The sequence below is a fragment of the Budorcas taxicolor genome, chromosome 3 (assembly GCF_023091745.1).
Source record: "Budorcas taxicolor isolate Tak-1 chromosome 3, Takin1.1, whole genome shotgun sequence".
NCBI classification, from domain to species: domain Eukaryota; kingdom Metazoa; phylum Chordata; class Mammalia; order Artiodactyla; family Bovidae; genus Budorcas; species Budorcas taxicolor.
This window is the reverse complement of record NC_068912.1, coordinates 86,171,981-86,196,644: the sequence shown is the minus strand read 5'-3', so window position 1 is coordinate 86,196,644 and position 24,664 is coordinate 86,171,981. Positions and strand designations below refer to the sequence as shown.

Genomic DNA, 24,664 nt, shown 5'->3' with positions numbered 1-24,664 from the left:
CAAGGATTTACCTCAACACTTGGGCTGATTCTCCCCTAGAAGTATCTTCCAAATAAAGAAAAGAGACTAAGAGACCAAGAAGATGAGCAGAGGTTTTGACAGACTTAAAACCCTAGCAGGACAAAAGGAGACAGCAGGGACTACCAAGGATGGGGGTGAGTGTTGAATGCCTTAAATCCATATCCTACAAATTTAGAAAACTGGTAATAACAAATGTGGATGGGTATGGCAATCGTGCAACAGGTGGAAATCTTTAAGGATTTTTACAAACAGATGAATACGCAAGAGAAAGGAGTGGATGTGTCCACATGAACAGTAGACTAAGAATCAAAAACAAGTCAACAGATTGATTTCAAACAGGCTTGTGCTGAAGTCAATTTTAAAAGGTTACATTAGTTTAAAAAGGAAAGAAAGACCCAATCTAATCTGTGATGGACATCAGCCTAATGTCTTTATGAAAGATAGCAAGTGGCAACTGCCTCACCTGGCAGTACACTGATGTCTGCAGATTTAAGACCTCATCCAGCATCCTCAGCAGTTCCTGGAACTGATCATCCTGGTAGTCAAACCGCTCCCCGAAGGTGATGGAGCAAATAATATTGGAAACGGCATTGTTAATTATGAAGTGAGGGTCAAAAGGCTGTCCTGGAGGCAGGAGAAGAAATGGAGCCTTCAGATAGGATTGTTTCTATTTTACAGAGATTCTACTCTGTGTAACATATGACACACCAACTACAGAACCACCTCTGAGACTGTAACCCCAGGGTCTGACAACCTCAGGGTCTAATAAGTATTCAGTCAATGCCTGGGAAGTCTAACTGATGACCAGGATTTAAAACCAATAATGTGTTTAATACCAATCTTTTTCTTAATTCATGAGCCACATGAGGACAGGTCATGGTTAGCTGTTCCCTGTTATCCCCTCAGCACCCTACACAATACTGGGCTAGGGACAGACAGGTAGGCACTGGTGAACATCTGGTTAGTGAACGTATGAGCCACAGTCCCTGCACGTGTCCTGTGACATGCTCACCATTCTCCTCTCTTATCATCTGGATGAGGTAGGAGGCCTCCTCCTGAATGCGTTCCTCTAAGCTTTTCTTTCCTAAACCAAAGTTCCTAAGAGTTGTCAGGGCAAACCTTCTTTGTTCCTTCCATAACTGGCCACTGGACATGATCAAGCCTGGGAAAAGAAAGCCAACATTATGAAAGAAAGCCAACAAGACCCATGATGTATCAGATGAAAGGAAGAAAAAGGGCTGTAAGGTACTTGAAAATAGTCCCTAAACAAGGATATAATGGCTTAAATTTACTGATTGTTTGCAGTGCTGTGCATATTAGCATTTTTAATGCGTTCTGGGATTTAGTACTCACAGAAACTCTCTGATGAAATCATTAGTGTAAAACCAGACCCCCGTTTTTTGATGAGAAAAATGAGGCACAGGAGATAAAAGTACATTCTACAAGGTTACACAGTTGGAGCAGGTAAACAGGCATTTATTTTCAAGTCTGCCTGACTCTGATGCCCATGCTTTGATTACTTGTCACATACTATATTTAAGTATTTGTTATGGTACATAATAAGTATGCACTAATGTACTAGACTAAATCAAAACTCATAATGAGAAAGAGTTTAAATATCTTAAAAAAAATAGGTGAATCACCCAAGAAAACAAAGAATTGTGAATGTGTGCAGAAAGAAAATCACAGGCAAAGGATAAAAAAATCCATCATGAGGTGTGCAGAGAACTTCATTTATTTTATAACACAGGTGAGACCACCACCCTCTCAATTCCTCATTTCAGTACACTTTCTCACTCCTTCTAATATCTCCCTTTCACTTCCACCACCTTAGTGAAGTGGCCCTCCCTGCTGTTCAGTCCAGGATCCTTTTCAGCCTCACGCTGAGGTGTCAACAGCATGAGATGCTTTTTTCTTGAAACACTCTTTTCCAGTGGTGCCCAGGACACCACACTCTCGAGGCTTTTCTGCTAATTCTCTGACTTCACAGAAATCATCATACCTTTAGTTACCTTATCTCCTATCAAGTTTTGAAATGATGGGCCTTTTTGAGCTTGGGTCAAACCCTCCTCTCTCTTACCCTTATCCTCCATTTCTGTGAAATCTCATCAGCTCCAAATATTTCAGATAACATCTACTGATGTGAACATCTATATCTGTGCCTCAGCTGCAGACATGTAACCAATTGTCTGCTTGACTCTCTTGGTTTTATACTCAGCATATTCATGATTTTATTCATGATTTGCTCCATACAACTCCCCACCCAGGCCAGCCAACACCTTGTCCTTCTCCATATCCTCCTTCTGTCCTTTACCTACTCATTTGGGTGTCTACCTCATTCTCCCTCTGTCTAGGTCATCATGTCCTATTGGATATGCCTCCTGAATAGCTTAAATCCATGTATTTTCACAGTCAGTCTCCTGGTCTAACCTACTGAACTGCCATTTGTGACACCTGGCTAATCCAGGCCACCACCTCCTCTCACCTAAAATGCTACAGTAGTCTCCTTCTCCTTTTATCCCATTCTTGACATTATAGTTTAGAGAAGTCTTTAAAATGCAGCATGTAAATACGATGATTTCTTTATCTGCTTAAACCAGTCAGGAGCCTCTGTTGTTACCAGGATAAAAGCAACATCCTTAAACATAAACTCTTTCTGGCCAGAGTTAGCATCTTCATCTTCATTTAATTATCTCCATTTAATCTCTGTTCTTCCCACACTGGATACCTTTCAATTCCTCAGTTCACTGTCCTTCTTCCCACCTCATAAACTTTTCATTCTGTTCCCTCTGCTGGACTGCTTGTTCACTTTATTACTTGTCATTTACTTACAATAGCTATTCCTGAGTCTCAGGACCAGATTCGATACCCATACTAAGTGAACCCTGCTTTTAACTTCATAACACTGAGGGCTTAAATTATTATCTTACTTGATACTGTTTTTCTTCATAGCATGTAGCTTACAGAAAAATCAAGAATTTTTTTCTGTTCTACTCACTATTCTGTCACTGGTGCCTGGTCTTACTAGGTTCACATGGCAGATAATAGAGTAAATGAATGTAAAATAATGGGTGAACTATTTCAAAGCGGAATAGATAAATACCTGAAAAAAAACGCTGTTTTGTTACAAGTATAGATTTAAGTTTTTCATTTAGATTTTTGAAAATGGAAGTTTATTTAGTGACCATTCTAAGTACTCATGCCAGACTCTTTTAACATAGACAGAAGGCTTGAGATACCTTTGGGGCACAGCCTTAATAATAGAGCATAAGGACCTGGAGGCAAGAAGGGATCACTTAATCAATAGGAACAAGCTGATCCACATCCGTTTTCTAGGGGAAGAGATCTGAGTGGGAAAGCAGAAAGAGAGCCTGAGGACGCATTGCCTTTTCTCTGCTTAAACAACACATCACATCACTGAGTGATGAGCATACTTATTTATCAAAGCACCCAGAGTGAGTTCATGCAGGTCATGTTGCTTCTCCCAAATCCCTGACATTAGAGCTGACTCTGCCAGGTGCCCTGAGGGGGTGCCTTCAACAGGGAAATGCGGGCACTCAGGCTCCTTATGAGGAGCTTGGTCCCTGGGATTGTTGGAGATACTTTCACAGACCACAAGAATATCAAACACACTTACCAATGTAACAGCTTACCTTTATTGTTTATCAAGCGCTCTTGGAGAGGCACTACAGGGCGGTTGGAGAAGTTTTGGCCTTGGTGGACAAGCGCTTCTTTAATTAAGGGCAATCCAGTTAAAAGAATGGAAGGAAATGACCCCAAATCCAAGCTAAAAACGTTCCCATATTTCTTCATAAACTGAAAAATAGTAGAAGAGTCATAGTTACATATGCACATCTCTGTGGGTCCTGGAATGGAGGGTATGTATAGCTTTGGCAGCCTATATTAAGGGGAATTTGTGTGTGTTTGTGTGTGTGTGTGTGTGTGTGTGTGTGTATGAGTGTGCCTTGGGCTGTTGGAAATATTTCTGCCTGTTTCCATTTCTCTTGGTCTCAACTAGACTTCAGTTTAATCTACTACAGGACACAGGCATTCATTATAAATATTCATCCATATGTTCATTTTATTTGGATTGAGTGAGCATATGTATCCTGAGATTAAGGCATAAAGATACAATAAAATAAGCAAAGTCTCTAACCTCAAGCATCTTAGACTCTAGTGAAGGGAGAAAATTCAGCCCATGTGACTCACCAGAGAAGGCAGAGATGTGTTTAGTGAATGTCTGGGGTAGAAAGCATGGACTTCGTAGTAAATTATATCTGTTTAACCACAAGACAGTGTCACCTTCTTCAACAGGTTCTAGGTGGCAAAAAATGCATTACAGGGCTAGGCCCAGTCATAGACAAGAACACACTAGCTGGAGCCATGTTAACTCTACAGCTGGCTAGCTGTGAGATCTCAGGAAAGCTGTTTCATTCTTTTTGGAGCCTGTGCTCCCCACCTATAAGAGGGAAAAATATTGTTCCCTTACAGTTTCTGGGGTGGGGTAATTCCCTGGCTGTCCAGAGGTCAGGACTTGGACTTTAGTGCCATGGACACAGGCTTAATCCTGGACGGGGAACTAAAATCTCACAAGCAGGGCAGTGTGCTCTCTACACTCCTGAAAAAAGGGAAAAAAAGTTTCTGTGAGGAAGAAAGAGGAGAACAATAGGAAAGACAGTTTGTTTTCTGATACTGGCAGACAGCCACTCTAGACTCTGGGGAATGAATGGACTCTGGAGCATAGGTGCACTCGTTCAAGAAGGCAGACAGGACAAGAGCAAAGGGAAGATGTACAGGGGAAAGGCACTGGTGGTCACAGCCAGCCACATCCACTGGGTGCCACGCTAACCACCTTTCACCTTTTGTCTCATTTCCCTCACACCACCTTATGGCAGTAATGATATTAGTCATGTTTTAGTAAGGAAAGTGAGTCATGGAGAAGAAACTTAGCCAAAGTGCCAAAGATATATGGGACTGGAGGTATTTGTGAGATTTAAGGACAAAGACATAAAGCTGAAATAGCACTGGGAACTTAGAGTTTACTATATGTGACAGCAATAAACTGAGAATGAGAGTAACGGGGCAGGGAGAGGAAGCGGGAGAAAGCACTAATAAAGGAGGAGTGTGGGTGGTGTCACAGACAGCCAAGGGACCCCGGGCTAGGAGAGGTGCCTGGACAGACTACATCTCACTTGTGTAGGGAGCTGGGATACAGTGTCGGAAAGGTGCTAGAATTAGACCAAGAATGTCTTAACGTCAAAAGGTGAGTGTTTAAGAACCTGGATTTTGAAGGCAAACAAATTGCTTTGTATCCAGCTTCCACTGGTTACTTTCTATGTTATATTTGGTTAAGCTATATAACTTCCCTCTGTCTCAGTTTCCAAAGGTATAAAATGAGGGCTGTTACAAATCTCATCATTAGCATTATGCTGTTAGTAATCAAAACACTAAAATTAATAATAAAATTATGTATTATTATTGATATATTTAGAGTATATTTTAGCAAATAACTCTTGTAAAATATTGACAAAGAAATAGAGGGAAAATGGCCAGAAAGTGATACCATTTCCCTATCATAGTCCAATAAGATTTTTTTCTTAGTCACATAAATGATTCTATAATAAGCCAGACAGCTATGGTAGAAAATGTTTAGAAAATGGGGCATGGGAAATTAGGAAGGTTCTCATCATGCCAAACAGATCAGCCAGTTTCTTCACTGCCTTCTCACTTTGTTTCAGCTCATGTCACTTCTCCAATTTAAAAATCTCCTGTCCACTTTACTCCACACAACCATTCTGTTCAAGTTCACCCAAATTTATTTCAGCATTCTACAGAGGTTATCCCCAAGGTTTCCTATTCACAGTGAACCACTTAATGACATCTCACTTGGTTACCGAAAATGTATACCACACCTTTCTTCACATACTCTCTTGTATTACGCTGTCATTTGATAAGTATGTCATAAATGCCCGTTGGATAAATGAAACCCTGAAAAATCAATTACCTGCTACCTATATCATGAAAAGTAGCATAAGTAAAGACCAGATGTAAGTTTCAAGTCCTTGTTTGGCTATTATCAATTTTGAATAACTTAGGCAAATCACTTAGTTTTTGACTCAATGGACCTGAGTTTGAGCAAGCTCTGGGATTGGTGATGGACAGGGAAGCCTGGCATGCTGCAGTCCATGGGGTTGCAGAGTTAGACACGACTGAGTGACTGAACTGACTGACTGCATGGCATGTAAGGTTTACAGCAAGCACTTAAAGCACAATATAAAGAGATGCACTAAAAAAACCTATGGATAAATTAAAAAGGAATTCTTAAAAAATATTCGTGTGACCCACACGAGAAAGGAGACCCAGAGGAACAAAACACAAAGTGCAAAATAGAAAATAAATAGTAAAATGGCAGACTTAAGTGTTTACACAACAAAAATTACACTATATACAAATGATCTAGATTCACCAATTAAAAGAGATATTGGTAGAATGAAACAATGAGCCACTTACATGTTACATATAAAAACTCATTTCAAGTATAATCATATAAGTAGGTCAAAAGTGAAAAACTGGAGAAGCATGTGCTACACAAATACTAATCAAAAGAGAGCTGGCGTGGCTATATTATATCAAATAAAGTTCAGGCAAAGAAAATCATCAGGGATAAAGAATGACATTATGCAATAATTAAAGAGCCAATTCACCAAGATGAGATAACAATTTTAATGTGCATGAGCCAAATAAAAGAGCTGCCAAATAAACAAAGTAAAACTATCAGAACTGACCAAACACAGAAATAAACCTCTAATTATAGCTGGAAACTTAACACGCCTCTCCTAGTGATTGATAGAATGGGTAGATAAGAAGTCAGCAAGGGTATGGAAGCACTAAACAACACACTCATCTTTTCAAGCCTAACTGACATATGGTACAGAGTGCTCCACACAGCAGCAGCAGCAGAATTTTTTTTTTAAGTGTCTATCATGGGTCATAAAACCAACCTTTACACATTTGTTCAAAGTTGAAATAATATAGTATGTATCTTCTGACCCTGATGAACACCAACTGTAAATCATTAACAGAAAGAAAAGAGAAAATCTTCCAATACTTGGAAATTAAAAAACACATTTCTTAAAGAAAGGTACAAGTTTAGCAGCCTAGCATTTTAGCTTTAAAATTCTATATTCTAATCATATCACTTAAAGCTACTTAATGACATTTTTTAAATGAATACTTTAGTGAGAGTCGACTGTTTATGGAGGAGCCTGAAAGTGAGGGGCTCTGTCCTTGTGGGGATGGAAGCAATGTGGTTGAAAAATGCTGACGATTTAGGTGGTGATTGCTCAGTAGGTAAAGAATCCACCTGTAGTGAGGGAGACACAGAAGACTCGGGCTCGATTCCTGGGTCTGAAAGATCCCCTGGAGAAGGAAATGGCAACCCACTTCACTTTTCTTGCTTGAAAAAAATCCCATGGATAGAGGACCCTTATAGGCTACCATTCACAGGGTCACAAAGAGAGAGGCAGGACTGAGCTATTAGGCATACGCACACAACATCCTCATTTTACACTTAGAAAAGGGAACCTCCTAAAGGGGAAATATAGCATCCCTCCTCCCCCTACCATGGATAAAATTATTAAAAAGACAAAATTATCATACTATAAATTGAATGTCCCAGTAATATGTAACAAGACACAACTAAATGACTTACAAATGTATTATATCTGTCATCCTCAAGGCTCTAATAAAAGAAACTGAAGAGAAGACACAGGCTCACCTAGCCAGTCAAAACCATCTACTGAGAATGCAGAGGGGATTCTGAGCTATACTCTATCCAGATACCCTAACAGGAGAGAAATTATGCAGATAACCAAGCTCCTGGAAGCATATGAGTCTTCAGATGAGTGCTATAGTACAATATTTACACTTCTTTCCATCAGCTAGATGGACTGAGAAGCAAGTTTTGCTTTGTGCATTAAGCCTGCAGCCCCTCCCTCTCCCAAAGCGCGTGGAGTCGGGATTCTTAAATAGTAAACAGTAAACAATAGGCAATGGCACCCCACTCCAGTACTCTTGCCTGGAAAATCCCATGGACAGAGGAGCCTGGTGGACTGCAGTCCATGGGGTCGCTAAGAGTCGGACACGACTGAGCGATTTCACTTTCACTTTCACTTTTCACTTTCACGCACTGGAGAAGGAAATGGCAACCCACTCCAGTGTTCTTGCCTGGAGAACCCCAGGGACGGGGGAACCTGGTGGGCTGCCGTGTATGGGGTCGCACAGAGTCGGACACGACCGAAGCGACTTAGCAGCAGCAGCAGCAGCAATCTAGGCACAGCTGGAACCATTCCAGTTGACGGTGAGGAAAGAGAAGCTCAACTTCGGGTGTACCCGGGTTTCCGATTTAACCTGAGAGCCCCATCAGTCTCCTGTCTTTAGTACCCGGAAGGCCCTTGTCCTGCAGGTCAGGGTCAAGACGTGGCCCTGACACCTTCGCTCGCTCCTACCTCCTGAAGGACCAGGTGCGCCTTCTTAGGGTCCAGCTGGAGCAAATTGCCTACGAAGGGCAGGCGGGGGGGCCCCGGCGGGTAGTTCTTTGGATGCCGTCTTTTCATGAAATCAACAAAGAGGAGAAAGGCGAGTGTTCCCAACAGGACGGTGCCAGGACGGAGAGCCGCCCAGAGGGCCGCCGCCAGGGAGCTCAGGGCCTCCAGCATCACTGCGATGTCTGGTTTCGCTTCTGTGAGGATCTGCGCTTCCGTGCGCTCAGCCGGGTTCCCAGGCCCCGCCCCATCCTACTGTCTCACCCCGCCCTTGCCTCCTCCCACCGCGGCTCTTCCCTTCCCCAAGAGCTCAGCTAAGCCCCACCCCTGGCTCCCTGTGGCGCCGGGTCCACCTTACCCCTCCTTGCCTTTCCTCAGGTCCTGCCCCCTCCTCCCCTCGCCCCAGCTTTCCCCCACCTGAGTCTGTTTTCTGGGCTGGAGCCCAGCCTGCCTGCTACCCACCAGACGTCAAGCATGGGATTCCCTGGAGAACCTGTCTGGATATCAGAAAAGGCCAGGCTGGGAAGTTTTTCATTTCTGTCTAAAGAATATTCGCAGCCTTAACGATGACAGTTAAGTTTTATTCCATGAGAATTTTAGGACTTCAAGCCTGGGAGACAGCATCTCAACTAACCCTGAAAGAACTCAGAGGAGAGGCTATGATTTGGGTGGTGGGAATCCCTTGGACTGCAAGGAGATCCAACCAGTCCATTCTGAAGATCAGCCCTGGGATTTCTTTGGAAGGAATGATGCTAAAGCTGAAACTCCAGTACTTTGGCCACCTCATGCAAAGAGTGGACTCATTGGAAAAGACTCTGATGCTGGGAGGGATTGGGGGCAGGAGGAGAAGGGGACGACAGAGGATGAGATGGCTGGATGGCATCACTGACTCGATGGACGTGAGTCTGAGTGAACTCCGGGAGATGGTGATGGACAGGGAGGCCTGGCGTACTGTGATTCACGGGGTCGCAAGGAGTCGGACACAACTGAGCGACTGAACTGAACTGAATGGCAACCCACTCTAGTATTCTTGCCTGAAGAATCTCAGGGACAGAGGAGCCTGGTGGGCTGCTGTCTATGGGGTCGCACAGAGTGGGACACGACTGAAGCGACTTAGCAGCAGCAGCAGTGTGGTGTAGGCAGGAACCAGATTATGCAGAAGTCTTGCAACAAAGGGCAGGTAGTCTGAATGGCAAAAGATTATTGTTAATTAAAGGAAAACCAGATATCTCAAGTTTAGGAATTTAGAATTTTTCTATGTATGGGAAAATGCAAGAGTCTGGGCTCACTGAAATCATTCCTTTGATAGGCACCTCACCTATCTGGGGCCAGTATCCAGTGTCTTCACATCCTGAGTTTCCTCAGGGCTCAACATAGGGAGTGGCTGCAGTGTGATGGCTGCTAGGTGGCAGATACTTTCTTTCCTGAGTTCCGTCAAGGGTCATCAGCTCACCATCTGCAGTGGCTGCAACTGCTGATGACTTTGACTGACATCCTTTGTTTAGTGATACAGCAGGAAATATTCCATTTCTCTTAGTTGGTTTGATTTTCTTTTGCTCTATTTAGAGAGCCTGTCATTCTGAGACCAAGGGGGCTCTAAGGTTATGGTTTTGTTGTATTTCAGAGAGATCCGCAGGCACTTGAGCTTCCTATTTTTCTATCAACTTTTCACGAAAGGATTGGAACCTAGCCTGGTGAACCATCAGAAAAACAGCAACCTCTGATGTTTCTTGTGAGCTACTCTACAACAAGGCACTGAACTCTCCACACAAACTGCTTCAGTGAAAAAATATGCAGGTGAATTCTTTGTTCCATCTAGCAGTTAAGGAAAAGTAAACATCTTTTCAAACAAAGTTTGACGGAATTTGTTGCTAGTAGACCTGCCTTACAATAATGTTTAGGTCTTTAAGAAGAAGGAAAGATATATAGGGCAGAAACACAGATCTAAATAAAGAACACTAGAGAAAAAATAAAGTTATATTTAAATCTTACTTTTTCTTAATAGAGTTGATAATAGTGTGTTAACAATAGAAATAGCAATAATGTATTTGGTGATTTTATCATATAGATAAGTGAGATGAAAGATGCAATGTTGGCTGAGCAGAAGGAAGGGATTAGGAGGAACATTCCATTAAGGTCCTTGAACTTCGAATTAAGCAGTGTAGTACTATTTGAAGCTAGATTTGAATTAGTTGGAAATGTATACCGTGAACTATAAGTCAACAACTGAAGTTTTAGAAAAGAAATATAATCAATGTGCTAAGACAGAAGAGAAAATGGAGTTATACAAAATACTTAGTTAAAGCCAAAGAAGAGAGGAAAAAGAGTGAAAGACAAAAAAGAAACAAAAATTAAATGCAATGAATAGAAAACAGTAATGACTATGGTAGATAACCTGTATCAAGAACCACATTAAATATTAATATTCTGATTACATTAATTAAAAGAATGTTTATGAGTCCATTAAAATAAAGACCAAGACTCCTTGCAGATGCTTCATTATCAAAATACCGAAACACTATTTTTGTAGGTGTTGAATCCTGAGACTTTGCTGAATTCATTTATTATTTCTAACAGTTTTTGTGTACGTGTAATCTTTAGGGTTTTCTAGATATTAATATGGGTTTCCCATTTGGTGCAGTGGTCAAGAATTGACTGCCAATGTAGGAGACACAAAGAGACTGTGTCATTGGGTCTGGAAGATCCCCTGGAGAAGGAAATGGCAACCCATTCCAACATTCTTGCGTGAAAAATTCCATGGACAGAGGAGCACAGTCAGCTACAGTCCGTGGGGTCACAAAGAGTCAGACGTGAGTGAGCACAAATACACACACACACACACACACACACACACTAAAACAATGTCATCTGCACACAGAGATAGTATTAGCTCAGCATCAAAAAGAACAAGATACTTAGCAATAACTTAAGCAAGAAGGCAAAGGACTTATACACTGAAAATGTAAAATATTGCTCAGCAAAATTGAAGAAGCTTCAGATATGGAAAGATATCTCATGTTTAAAACTGAAAGACTTAATATTATTAAATTGCTCATGTTAGTCAATATAATTCCTATCAAAAGCCTAAAGGCATTTTTTACAGAAATAGAAAATGTAATATCAATATGAAAGCACAAAGACTCTGAATAGTCAAAACAACCCTGGACACCTCACATTTTTGTCTATGAGCTGTCTATAAGATAATTGAGAGAAGTTAAATCATGTAATATTTGTCCTTCTGTGGCTGGCTTATTTCAGTTAGCATAAAGTTCTCAAGGTTCATCTATTTCTAGAATTTGAAAATATTTATTTCTTCTTATTGGCAGAAGAATATTTCATTGTATGTATAGTCCACATTTTCATTATCCATTCATTCATTAATGGGCATTTAGCTTATATCCACCTCTTGGTTATTATGAATAATGGTGCTGTGAAATGAAAATATCTCTTCAAGATTCTGATTTCTATTCTTGTGGATAAATGTCCAGTAATCACACTAGTAGATCATAGGGGAGATCTATTTTTAGTTTAAAAGAATCTCCATACTGTTTTCTGTAGTGGCTGCACCATTTTACATTCTTACCAATGGTGCACAAGTCTCCCAATTTGCCCACACTAGTGGTTTCCTGGGACTGGAGGAAGGGAGAAAATGAAAATTTTCTGTTCCACGGGAAGAGAGTTCCAGCCATGTGAGATGGAAAATTTCTAGAGTTCACTGTGTGAAACACAGTGCTTAGCATTAACACTACTGTACTATACACTTGAAAGTGAAAATGTTAAGCCCTCACGTCCAGAGTCGTGTCCAGCTCTTTGCGACTCTGTGGACTGCAGCCCATCAGTCTCCTCTGTCCATGGAATTCTCCAGGCAAGATACTGGAGTGGGTTGCCATTTCCTCCTCGAGGGCATCTTCCTGACCCAGGGACTGAACGTGGGTCTCCTGCATTGTAGGCAGACTGTTTACCATCTGAGCCACCAGGGAAGCCGGGTTGCTGGATTCAGAGTCCAGAGCACTAATCATTACACCACGGGACCCCAGAGCTGGTGGTTTACTGTACGCTTAAAATTTTATAAACCAGGTAGATCTCCCGTTATTTGTTTTTGATTACACACACACACACACAAACCCAACTATACATTGTCTAGGACAGACTGACTTTAAATATGGAGACACAAATAGATTGAAATTAAAGGGTTGGAGGAAGATATACCATGCTAATACCAATCAAAAGAAAACTGGAGTAACTGTATATTGCTGATATCAGAGCAAGGAAAATATTAATTAACTGCAAAAGTATAATGATAAAGGTTCAACTCTCCAAGAAGACGTAGCAATTCTATAATGTGTATACACATTATATATAATGTGTATAATAATATATATATGTATAATGGAGCTTCAAAATACGTGCAGGCAAACTGATGGAACTGCAGGGAAAAATAGATGACTTAACCATTATAATTAGATACTTGAATATCCCTCTACTATCAATGGACAGAACAAGAGGCAGAAAACAAATAAAAGCAAAGTTGAACCATGCAGAATTATCAATTACCTGGATCCAACTTATATACATAGAACTTATCATCCAGCAAAAGCAGCATGCATCTTCTTCTCAAGCTCATGTACAACATTCAACAAATAGGCCACATTCTAATATCCAACATACTTTATTAAATATCAATATAGAAATCACACAAATTTTGCTTTCATAACAAAACAGAGTTAACTAGAATCAATAAAGGAATAGGAGGTAGAAAACTTCAAACTACCCGACTATTGAATAACACACAGAAATAAACATTGCTCAAAGAAGAAATCTCCAAAAAATAAGAAAAAAATCTTTGAACAAATGAAAATAAAGCTTATCAATATGTGTGGATACAGTGAAAAGAGTGATTTGAGGAAAATTTAAACCATTGAATGCATATATTGGAAAGAAGAGAAGACTAAAATAAACAATCTAACCTTCTAGATTCTAGAAAAAGAACAGAAAATTAAATCCAAAGAAAAGACAAGAGGATAAATAATAAAAATCAGTACACCATTAAATCAAACTGAAAATGGGAAAACAATAGAAAAATGAACAAAAGCAAAAGCTAAAAAATATTTTGTTTTAATTGGCAAATGTCTAGCCAAGTTAACTAAGAAAAGAGGGTGTTAAATTATCATAAATGAACAAGTGCCATCACTACTAATCTCATGGACATTATAAGAAAGAGAAGTTATGAATAACTCTATGCCCACAAATTTGAAAACATAGATGAAGTGGGCCAACTCATTGGACACAGTCTGCAAAAACTCGCATAAGGAGAACAAGAGATCTCAATAGCCTTGTATCTATTAAAGAAAAAAATAAATCATTAATAAATTACAAAAGTGAAAACACAGATCCAGAAACTTTCAAAGATATATTGTACTAAACTTTAAGAATCAAATTACAGTAAGTTGCTACAATCTATTCTACAAAAGCAAAGCATAGAAAATGCTTTATAATTCAGTCCTTGAGACTAGCATTTCACTAATAAAAAAAAAAACAGTCAAAGACATCAGGAGAAGGAAAATCAGTATTTCTTGTGAACATAGTTGCAAAAACTTCAAACTGGTATTGGTAAATCAAATCCAGGGATGTATACAAAGCAGTATACACCATGATCAAGAGGGATTTTCTGCTAGACATGCAAAGTGGACTCCATATTTGAAATTCAATTGATGTATCTCCATCACATTAACAGGCCTAAGAAAAACATGATTCTATCAATAGATTCTATCATTAGATGACACCACTATAATGGAAGAAAACTAAGAGGAACTAAAGAGTCTCTTGATGAAGGTGAAAGAGGAGAGTGAAAAAGCTGACTTGAAACTCAATATTCGAAATTATGATCATGGCATGTGGTCCCATTACTTCATGGCAAATAGATGGGGAAAAATTGGAACAGTGACAGATTTTATTTTCTTGGGCTCCATATCACTGAGGGATGGTGACTGAAGCCAGGAAATTAAAAGATACTCCTTGGAAGAACAGCTTTGACAAACCTAGACAGTGTATGAAAAAGCAGAGACATCACTTTGCTGACAAAGGTCTGAATAGTCAGAGCTATGAATTTTCCTGTAGCCATGTATGGATTTGTGAGTTGAACCATAAAGAAGACAGAGTGCCAAAGAACTGCTGCTTTTGAACTGTGGTGCTAGAGAAGACTCTTGAGAGTCCCTTGAAGAGCAAGGAGATCAAACTGTCAATCCTAAAGGAAAGCAATCCTGAATATTCATTGGAAGGACTGATGTTGAAACAGAAGCTCCAATACTTTGGCTACCTGATGCAAAGAGCTGACTCACTGAAAAGTCCTGATGATGGGAAAGATCGAAGGCAGAAGGAGAAGAGGGCAGCAGAAGATGAGATGGTTGGATGGCATCACTGATTCAATGGACATGAGTTTGAGCAAACTCAGGGAGGTAGTGAAGCACAGGGAAGCCTAGCAAGCTACAGTTAATGGGGTCACAAAGAGTCAGACATGATTTAGTGACTGAACAACAAATCAATAAATGCAGAAAAAGTATTTGACAAATTTCAACATCCATTCACAATAAAAATTCTTAGCTAATGAAGAATAGAAGGAAACGTCCTCAAGTTGAAAAATAATATCTACAAAAAACTCATGGCTAACACCATAGTCAAGGTTGAGAAACCAGATGCTTTCTCTATAAGATCAGTCAAAAGATAAACGTGGCCTCTTTGACCATCTTATTCAACATTGTACCTGTAGTCCTAGCTAATACACTATGAAAGACAAGGCAAGACAAGATAAAGACAAGGAAACAAAAGCTGTATTTAGATTATAAAGAAAAAAAACAAAATGTCTCTGTAGACAATCACAAAGAATTAACAAAAAGAATTAACAAAATGTCTCCTGGAACTAGAAAGCAATGATAACAAGGTTGGAGGATAGAGTCTTGGATTATACTACAGAAGCATTCATTTAAAAAGGATTAACACAGAAAAGTTAATTTCTTTCTTAAGTACAAGAAATGAACAATTATAGTTTGCAATTAAAAACTTACTCCCAATGCAAAATATTAATAATAGGAGAAAAATGTGTGAGGAATAAAGAATGGGTATAGGGGAACTCTCTACTTCTCACTCATATTTTTCTCTGTAAATCTGTAAAACAAAATTGCCAATCTGATTCTAAAGTTTATATAGAAAGGCAAAAACCTAGAATAGTAAACAAAATTGAAGGAGAAGAACAATTTTGGGGGACTGATACCACTGACTTCAAGATTTACTGCTGCTAAGTCGGTTCAGTCGTGTCCAACTCTGTGCGACCCCATAGACGGTAGCCCACCAGGCTACCCCGTCCCTGGGATTCTCGAGGCAAGAATACTGGAGTGGGTTGCCATTTCCTTCTCCAATGCATGAAACTGAAAAGTGAAAGTGAAGTCGCTCAGTCGTGTCTGACCCTCAGCGACCCCAGGGACTGCAGCCTTCCAGACCCCTCTGTCCATAGGGTTTTCCAGGCAAGAGTACTGGAGTGGGGTGCAAGATTTACTATTCAGCTGCATATATCAGGGCATGTGGTATTGGTGGAAGAAGACATATAGGTCATTGTTGTTGTTGTTTAGTCACTCAGTCGTGTCCAACTCTTTGAGACCCCGTGAACTATAGCCCACCAGGCTCATCTGTCCATGGAATTCTTCAGGCAAGAATACTGGAGTGGGTTGCCATTTCCTTCTCCATATAGGTCATTAGAAAAGAATAAAGATCCCAGTAATAGAAAAATATAGTCCTTTGACCAAGGAGCAAATGCAGTTCAATGGAAAAAGTGTAATATTCATACAAGTGGTGCTGGAACACTGGACATCTCTATGCAAATGGGAATCTGGGCACAGATCTTACATTTCTCACAAAAGTTGACTCAAAATGGATCACAGACCTACATGTAAAATTCAAAGCTAAAACTCCAAGAAGATAACATAGGAAAATGCCGAGATGACCTTCAGCTCTTGTCAGTGATTTTTGATAAAAACCAAAAGCATGAGCTATGAAACAAAAAATGTAATTTAGACTTCATTAAGATTTTTAAAATCCTACTTATCTGCAAGTGCACTTTTGAAAATTAGAGGAAGTGCATGCTGTATTTCTTTCAGAGAATAATTGTTCAGGTAACTATTGTTAGGAACTTCCTCTTCCTGTAGTCTATAGGAAGGACAGTAATTGCTCTGTGAACCCATTGAGGAAGAAATCGAATGGCCTAGGAAAAAAATAGAAATAACTAGAGGCTTTATCTGAGAAATCATAAAGCTTACAATTATACTTTTAAAAAAATTTATTTTTAATTAGAGCATAATTGCTTTACAATGTTGTGTTGGTTTCTGTCAGACAACAGCATGAATCAGCCATCAGCATGGTTCAGTTGTCGCTCAGTCATGTCCGACTCTTTGCAACCCCATGGACTGTAGCACGCTAGGCTTCCCTGTCCATCACCAACTCCTGGAACTCCCTCAAACTCATGTCCATCGAGTCAGCGATGCCATCCAACCATCTCATCCTCTGTCGTTCCATTCTCCGCCTGCCTTCAATCTTTCCCAGCATCAGGATCTTTTCAAATGAGTCAGTTCTTCACATCAGGTGGCCAAAGTATTGGAGCTTCAGCGTCAGCATCAGTCCTTCCAATAAATATTCAGGACTCATTTCTTTTAGGATTGACTGGCTTGATCTTGCAGTCCAAGGGACTCTCAAGAGTTTTCTCCAACACCACAGTTCAAAAGCATCAATATTTTGGCACTCAGCTTTCTTTATGGTCCTGCTCTCACATGTCTACATGTCTACAGTAGACATGTCCATACATGGTCTACTGGAAAACCATAGCTTTGACTAGACAGACCTTTGTTGACAAAGTAATGTCTCTGCTCTTTAATATGCTGTCTAGGTTGGTCATAGCTTTTCTTCCAAGGAGCAAGTGTCTTTTCCTTTCATGGCTGCAGTCACCATCTGCAGTGATTTTGAATCCCAAGAAAATAAAGTCTCTCACTGTTTCCATTGTTTCCCCATCTATCTGCCTTGGAATAATGGAACCGGATGCCATGATCTTAGTTTTTTAAAGTTGAGATTTGGGAGAATGGCATTGAAACATGTATACTATCATGTAGGAAACGAATCGCCAGTCTATGTCTGATGCAGGATACAGCATGCTTGGGGCTGGTGCACGGGGATGACCCAGGGAGATGTTATGGGGAGGGAGGTGGGAGGGGGGTTCATGTTTGGGAACACATGTACACCCATGGTGGATTCATGTCAATGTATGGCAAAACCAATACAGTATTATAAAGTAAAATAAAGTAAAAATAAAAATTAAAAAAATTAAAAAATTAAATAAAATAAAAAATAAATAAAGTTGAGTTTTAAGTCAACATTTTCACTCTTCTCTTTCACCTTCATTGAGAGGCTCCTCAGTTCCTCTTCACTTTCTGTCATAAGGCTGGTGTCATCTTCATATCTGAGGTTATTGATATTTCTTCTGGCAATCTTGATTCCAGCTTGTGCTTCATCTAACCTGGCATTTCACATGATGTACTCTGCATATAAGTTAAATAAGCAGGGTGAAAATATATAGTCTTGTCATACTCCTTTCCCAATTTGGAAACAGTTCATTGTTCCATGTCCAGTTCTAACTGTTGCTTCTTGACCTGCATTCAGATTTCTCAGGAGGCAGGTGAGGTGGTCTGGTAGCCCCATCTCTTGAAGAATTTTTCACACATTGTTGTGACTCACACAATGGGGCTTTGGCGTAGTCAAAAAAGCAGAAGTAGATGTTTTTTTGGAACTCTCTTGTTTTTTTGCTGAATCACATATCACTTTCCTCTTGAGTTCCCTGCCCCCTCTTCTGGGTTGTCACAGAGCACTGGCTGTGCTCCCGGGGTTGTGCAGCAGCTTCCCACTAGCTATTTATTTCATACATGGCAGGGTATTCATTTCAATACCACCCTCTCAATTTGTCCCACCCTTCCCTTCCTCAGCTGTGTCCACAAGTCCATTCTCTACATCTGTGTGTTTATCTGTGCTCTGCAAATAGGTTTATCAGTGTTGCTTTTATAGATTCCATATATATGCATGAATATAGGATATTTGTTTTTCTCTGACTTACTGCAGTCTGTATGACAGGCTTCAGGTTCATCCACCTCATTTCAGCTGAATCAAATTTATTCCTTTTAATGGCTAAGTAATATTCCATTGTATATGTATATCCCAACTTCTTTACCATTCATTTGTTGATGAACATCTAGATTGTTTCCTCATCCTGGCTATTGTAAATAGTGCTTCAGTGAACACTAGGATACATATGTCTTTTTGAATTATGTTTTTTCAGGATATATGCCCATGAGTGGGACTGATGGGTCACTGTTGCTGTTCAGTTACTAAATCATGTCTGACTCTTTCTGACTCCATGGACTGCAGCACACCATACATCCCTGTCCTTCACTATCACCCAGAGTTTGCTCAAACTCATGTTCATAGAGTCAGTGATGCCATCCAAACTTCTCATCTTCTGTTCTCCTCTTCTCCTCCCATCCTCAATCTTTCCCAGCATCAGGGTCTTTTCCAAAAAGTCAACTCTTCACTTCTGTTGGCCAAAGTATTGGACCTTCTGCTTCAGCATCAGTCCTTCCAGTGAATATTCTGGGTTGATTTCCTTTAGGATTGACTGATTTGATCTCTTTGTAGTCCAAGGGACTCTCAAGAGTCTGCAACACCACAGTTCAAAAGCATCAATTCTTCAGTATTCAGTATTCATTATGGTGCAAATCTCACATCCATACATGACTACTGGAAAAACCATAGCTTTGATAGCTTTGACTATACGGACTTTGTTGGTAAAATATCATCTCTGCTTTTTAATATGCTGTCAGGGTTTGTCATAGTTTTTCTTTTGAAGAGCAAGAGTCTTTAATTTCATGGCTGTAGTCAATGTCCACAGTAATTCTCAAGCCCAAGAAAATAAATGTCACTCTTTCCATTTTTCCCCATCTTTTTGTCATGATGTGATGGGACCAGATGTCATGATCTTAGTTTTTTTACTGTTGAGGTTTAAGTCATATGGTAATTTTATTCCTAGTTTTGTAAGGAATGTCCACATTGTTCTCCTAGTGGTTGTATTAATTTACATTCCCACCAACAGTGCAAGAGAGTTCACTTTTCTCCACATCCTTTCCAGCATTTATTTTTTGTACATTTTTTGATGATGGCCATTCTGACCAGTGTTAGGTGACACCTCATTGTACTTTTGATTTGCGTTTTTCTAATAATGAGCAATGTTGAGCATTTATTTCATGTGTTTATTTGCCATCCGTATGTCTTCTTTGGATAAATGTCTGTTTAAGTATTTTGCCCATTTTTTTTTTTTTTTGATTGGGTTGCTTGTTTTTCTGATAGAGTTGCATGAGTTGATTGTATATTTTGGAGACTAATCCTTTGTCAGTTGCTTCATTTACAATTATTTCTCCCATTCTGAGGGTTGTCTTTTCATCTTGTTTATAATTTCCTTTGTTGTGCAAAAGCTTTTAAGTATGATTAGATTCCATTTCTATTTCCATCAGTCTATGAGATGGGTCAAAAAGGATCTTGCTGCTATTTATGTCAAAGAGTGTTCTATCTAGCTTTTCCTCTAAAAATTTATAGTTTCTGGCCTTACATTTAGGTCTTTAATTCAGTTTGAGTTTATTTTTGTGTGTGGTGTTAGGAAGTGTCCTAGTTTCATTCTTTTATATGTAGCTGTCCAGTTTTCCTAGCACCACTTAGTGAAGAGTCTGTCTTTTCTCCATTGTATATTCTTGCCTCCTTTGTCAAAGTTAAGGTGCCCATAGTGGGTTTATCTTGGAGCTTTCTATCTTGTTTCATTGATCTATATTTCTGTTTTTGTGCCATTCTATGATGATGACTGAGCTTTGTAGTGTAATCTGAAGTCAGGGAGCCTGATTCCTCCAGCTCATTTTTTCTTTCTTAAGATTGCTTTGGGTATTTCTAGTCTTTTGTGTTTCTATACAAATGGTAAAATTTTATTCTAGTTCTGTGAAAAATGATTGCATTGAATCTGTAGATTGCTTTGGGTAGTATAGTTGTTTTCACAATATTGATTCTTCTGATCCAAGAACATGCTATATATCTCCATCTGTTTATGTCATCTTTTATCTCTTTCATCAGTGTCTTATAATTTTCTGCAAACATGTCTTTTGTCTCCTTAGGTTTATTCTTAGGTATTTTATTCTTTTTGTTGCAATGGTGATTGGGATTGTTTCCTCAATTTCATTCTGATTTTTCATTGTTGGTCTATAGGTTTGGAAGGGATTTCTGTGTTTAATTTTATATCCTGTGATGTTACTAAATTCACAGATTAATTCTAGTAATTTTCTGATGGTATCTTTAGGATTTTGTGTGTATAGTGTCATGTCACCTGCCACCAGTTAGAGTTTTACTTCTATCTGGATTCCTTTTATATCTTTTCCCCCCTTGCTTCCCATTGCTAGGACTTCCAAAACTATATCAAATAACAGCGATGAGAGTGGGCACCATTGTCTTATTTCTGATCTAACAGGAAATGCTTTCAGTTTTTTTCCTCTGAGAAGGTTTGTTGTGGGTTTGTTTGTCATGTATGGCCTTTTTATGATGAGGTTGGTTGCTTCTATGCCCTGGAGAGTTTTTATCTGGAGAGTTTCTATCATAAATGGATGTTGAATTTTGTCAAAAGCTTTTTCTGCATCTGTTGAAATTATATGGTTTTTATGTTTCAGATTTTTAATATGGTGTATCACATTGATTGGAGAATCCTTTCATCTCTGGGATAAACCCCTCTTGATTATGGTATATGATCCTTTTAATGTGCTGTTGGATTCTGTTCGCTGGTATTTTATTGAGGATATTTTACAACTATGTTTATCAGTGATATTGGCCTGTAATTTTCTTTTTTGGTGGTATCCTTGTCTTGTTTTGGTGCCAGGGTGATGGTGGCCTCATATTAATAGAATGAGTTGGGACTGTTTCTCCCTCTGCAATGTTTTTGGAAGAATTTCAGAAGGATATATGTCAGCTCTTCTCTAAACATTTGATAGAATTTGCCTGTGAAGCCATCCAGGCCTGGGTTTTTGTTTGTTATTAGATTACAGTTTCAATTTCAGTGCTTGTGACTGGCATGCTCATAATTTCTATTTCTTCCTGGTTCATTATTGGCAAGTTGTACTTTTTTAAGGCCACGGCTATACTTTAAGGTATTATATGCAAAATAAACTGTTACTTGATTTAATATATACATTACATTTATATTTATTCACAATAAAATATATTTATATACTATATAATTGATGTCTAATTGATTATATATGAATATTTAATATATTAAACACAATATGTTAAATATGAACAATAAGTGGCTTCCTGGAGGCATTGACTTGAATCCCTTACAATGAGGGGGTGGGAATTTGCAACATAGTAGTGTCATCTTGCTAAGAAGAGAAAATACATCGGAATTTGGGATGACTGACATGGACCAATGTCCCTGGGCACTCATCCTCGGTGCCCACCTCCTTCCATCTTGGTAGCTTAACAATATGCAAGTTTAAGTTAGATCACAGGGAGAAGAGCTTGACATGGAGTAGGCTCTGGGGTTCCCAGGGCAAACACAGAAACTCACCTAGGACACTGTCCTTGTTTCTTAGTTATCTGCCAGCTCCTGCCTCCTGTCTGTAAACACATAGGGGCATGGGAAGTGGTTCCTCTGCTAGAAGCCCTCCTTGGTGCATGTCCTCCAGTCATGCCTGACCTGAACACATTTCTACACAACTCAGGGTATCTTGAGTGCTCTGCTCCTCATCTACTTGTAACAGGTCAGCCTCTAACCTGACTTTAAATAACACAGCAGCCTGTTCATGTCAGTGTCTCTAAGGGAGGACGAGGGTAAAGGGAATATTCACAGCCTGAGTGCCTTCCAGTAAAATCTGTATCTCATCCACGATGTCATAGAACATGTCATATGCTGGCACACTATGTGTCAGATACAGACACAAAGGAAGAGGGAAAGATGACCTGGAGCTTCCAAAATAGATGAGGAATAAGAGAGTTACAAAAGGACAGAAAACAAAATCCTGTGTATTGCTTTTACAGTAGAGAATTCATATTTAAGGGTCTCTGAAATATGCACTTTGAGGAAGAAAGGAGACATTTTGCAAGTTCAGAAATTCAGCTACTCCCAGCCCTGTGTCCTGTAGCTTTCTGGTTAATTGTGATCACATGCTACTTGGGTCTGGGTCCCACTGCATCTATTAGGGCAGGATAAGGGTCCAGGAGTTTTCCATTGATTCAACAGGGAGTAGGTAAATGCCTGCCCTACTAACTCTAGTAAATCATGGAAAATGCACAGCAGAGCGTGAATGGACCTTGGAGATGATTCAACAGAGTTCATTTAACAGTCGAGGAGACTGAGTAGATAAGGGAAAGTATTTTGGCCAATTTGCAGTCTCCTATGAGGATGATCTGACTGCAGAAAAACAGAGTGAATGACAAGGTCTCAGATACTCAGGAAGTTCAAAGTCTGGTTTGACTGGTTTCCTTTCAGAAATATCATTTAGGGTGTTTTCTAGAGATGCAACTTTTTAAGAGTTTACAAAGAAAGTGCACTCTGGTGGGCAGCTGGGGTTCTCATTTTCTACTCTAGTGCAAATCATCTCCCTGCCCTTCAGGACATGCAACCATTTCTCCCAGACTTACTCTTGACTCTGACAGGCTCAGGCTAGCTCCAGCCAGACTCTCTCACTCCCTCTCTCTTGGCTTCTCTTCCTATTTCTGATTCCCTTTCTAATGGTTCCATGATTTAGCTTTTCTCTAAATCCCAAGCAACAGGGATGAAAAGGCCCATGTCCTCAAGTTCCTTTTTGTTCTGAGATATTTAAATTTCTTAAATTCTAACACTTGAGAAAAATAACCTTCTATAAGGATAAGTCCATTTTATAGGTGTGCTGATATTTGTCTGCATGGGGTTGGCATCCAAACTCCAGGGACTCTCAGTGGCACCTGGCCTTTCCGTTAATACCCTTTTCTCCCCTCAGTGACCACACACAGGAGGGCTAACAGGATGATGGCATTTCTGTTTCCTTCTATACTATACTTTACCAGGGCTCCTCAGTTGTGTTTAGCCCGGGAATACTTGTCAATCAAAAGCTGACAAACAATATATACAAAAAGATCACAACCATCAAGTTGTTGACACCAATCATGAGGCTGGGAATAAATGCATGAGAGGATTTAAGGTAAAGAGGCACAGCGATGACAGAAAATATTTCCACATTTGTTTCCCCCTAACCTGTGAAGAAAGCTGAGTGCTGAAGAATTATTGATGCTTTTGAACTGTGGTGTTGGAGAAGACTCTCCTTGGACTGCAAGGAGATCTAACCAGTCCATTCTAAAGGAGATCAGTTCTGGGTGTTCTTTGGAAGGAATGATGCTAAAGCTGAAACTCCAATACTTTGGCCACCTCAAGCGAAGAGCTGACTCCTTGGAAAAGACTTTGATGCTAGGAGGGATTGGGGGCAGGAGGAGAAGGGGACGACAGAGGATGAGATGGCTGGATGGCATCACCAACTCGATGGACATGAGTTTGGGTAAACTCTGGGAGCTGGTGATGGACAGGGAGGCCTGGTGTGTTGCAGTTCATGGGGTTGCAAAGAGTTGGACACAACTGAGTGGCTGAACTGAACTGAACTGAACCTGAGTTCCATGCTTGGTTATTGTGGTGACATTCTTCTTGGGTCTGGTGTCCAAGGCCAAGGTAGTGTTTCCTTAGATAAACCAGAGCAACTCCTTCTCCTGCCTAAAAATAGAAACCTGCCTAAAAATCAGGAATCCACCTGCCCTGCTATTTCCCAGGGGTCAGTCTGAGGGAGAAGCAGGATCAGCTTACCCAGGGCTACCAAGTGTGAGTGCCTTTCTGGCTGACCTCCACAGCTGCCCCAGGCCCAACTTCTAACTCTTATCCACCATTTGGCACCTCTTTGACCCAGGCCATCTCAACAGACCAGAAGCAAAACCAAGCTAAGGAAGGAAGTAGGGAGGAGGCA

General features: G+C 40.0%; 1 protein-coding gene across 1 annotated transcript in view; it reads right to left on the bottom strand.

Annotated features, from left to right (window-relative positions):
- LOC128044628 (cytochrome P450 2J2-like) overlaps window positions 1–8,746 on the bottom strand; it is a 31,408-nt gene extending 22,662 nt beyond the window's left edge. The window contains exons 1-4 of the mRNA XM_052636962.1: window positions 8,529–8,746; window positions 3,675–3,837; window positions 1,034–1,183; window positions 485–645 (exon numbers count right to left, since the gene is read on the bottom strand). Coding sequence (XP_052492922.1) covers window positions 485–645; window positions 1,034–1,183; window positions 3,675–3,837; window positions 8,529–8,738 — 684 coding nt within the window. The 5' untranslated portion in view covers window positions 8,739–8,746. The remainder of the gene's footprint in view (window positions 1–484; window positions 646–1,033; window positions 1,184–3,674; window positions 3,838–8,528) is intronic.
- Window positions 8,747–24,664: the final 15,918 nt, after the last annotated feature.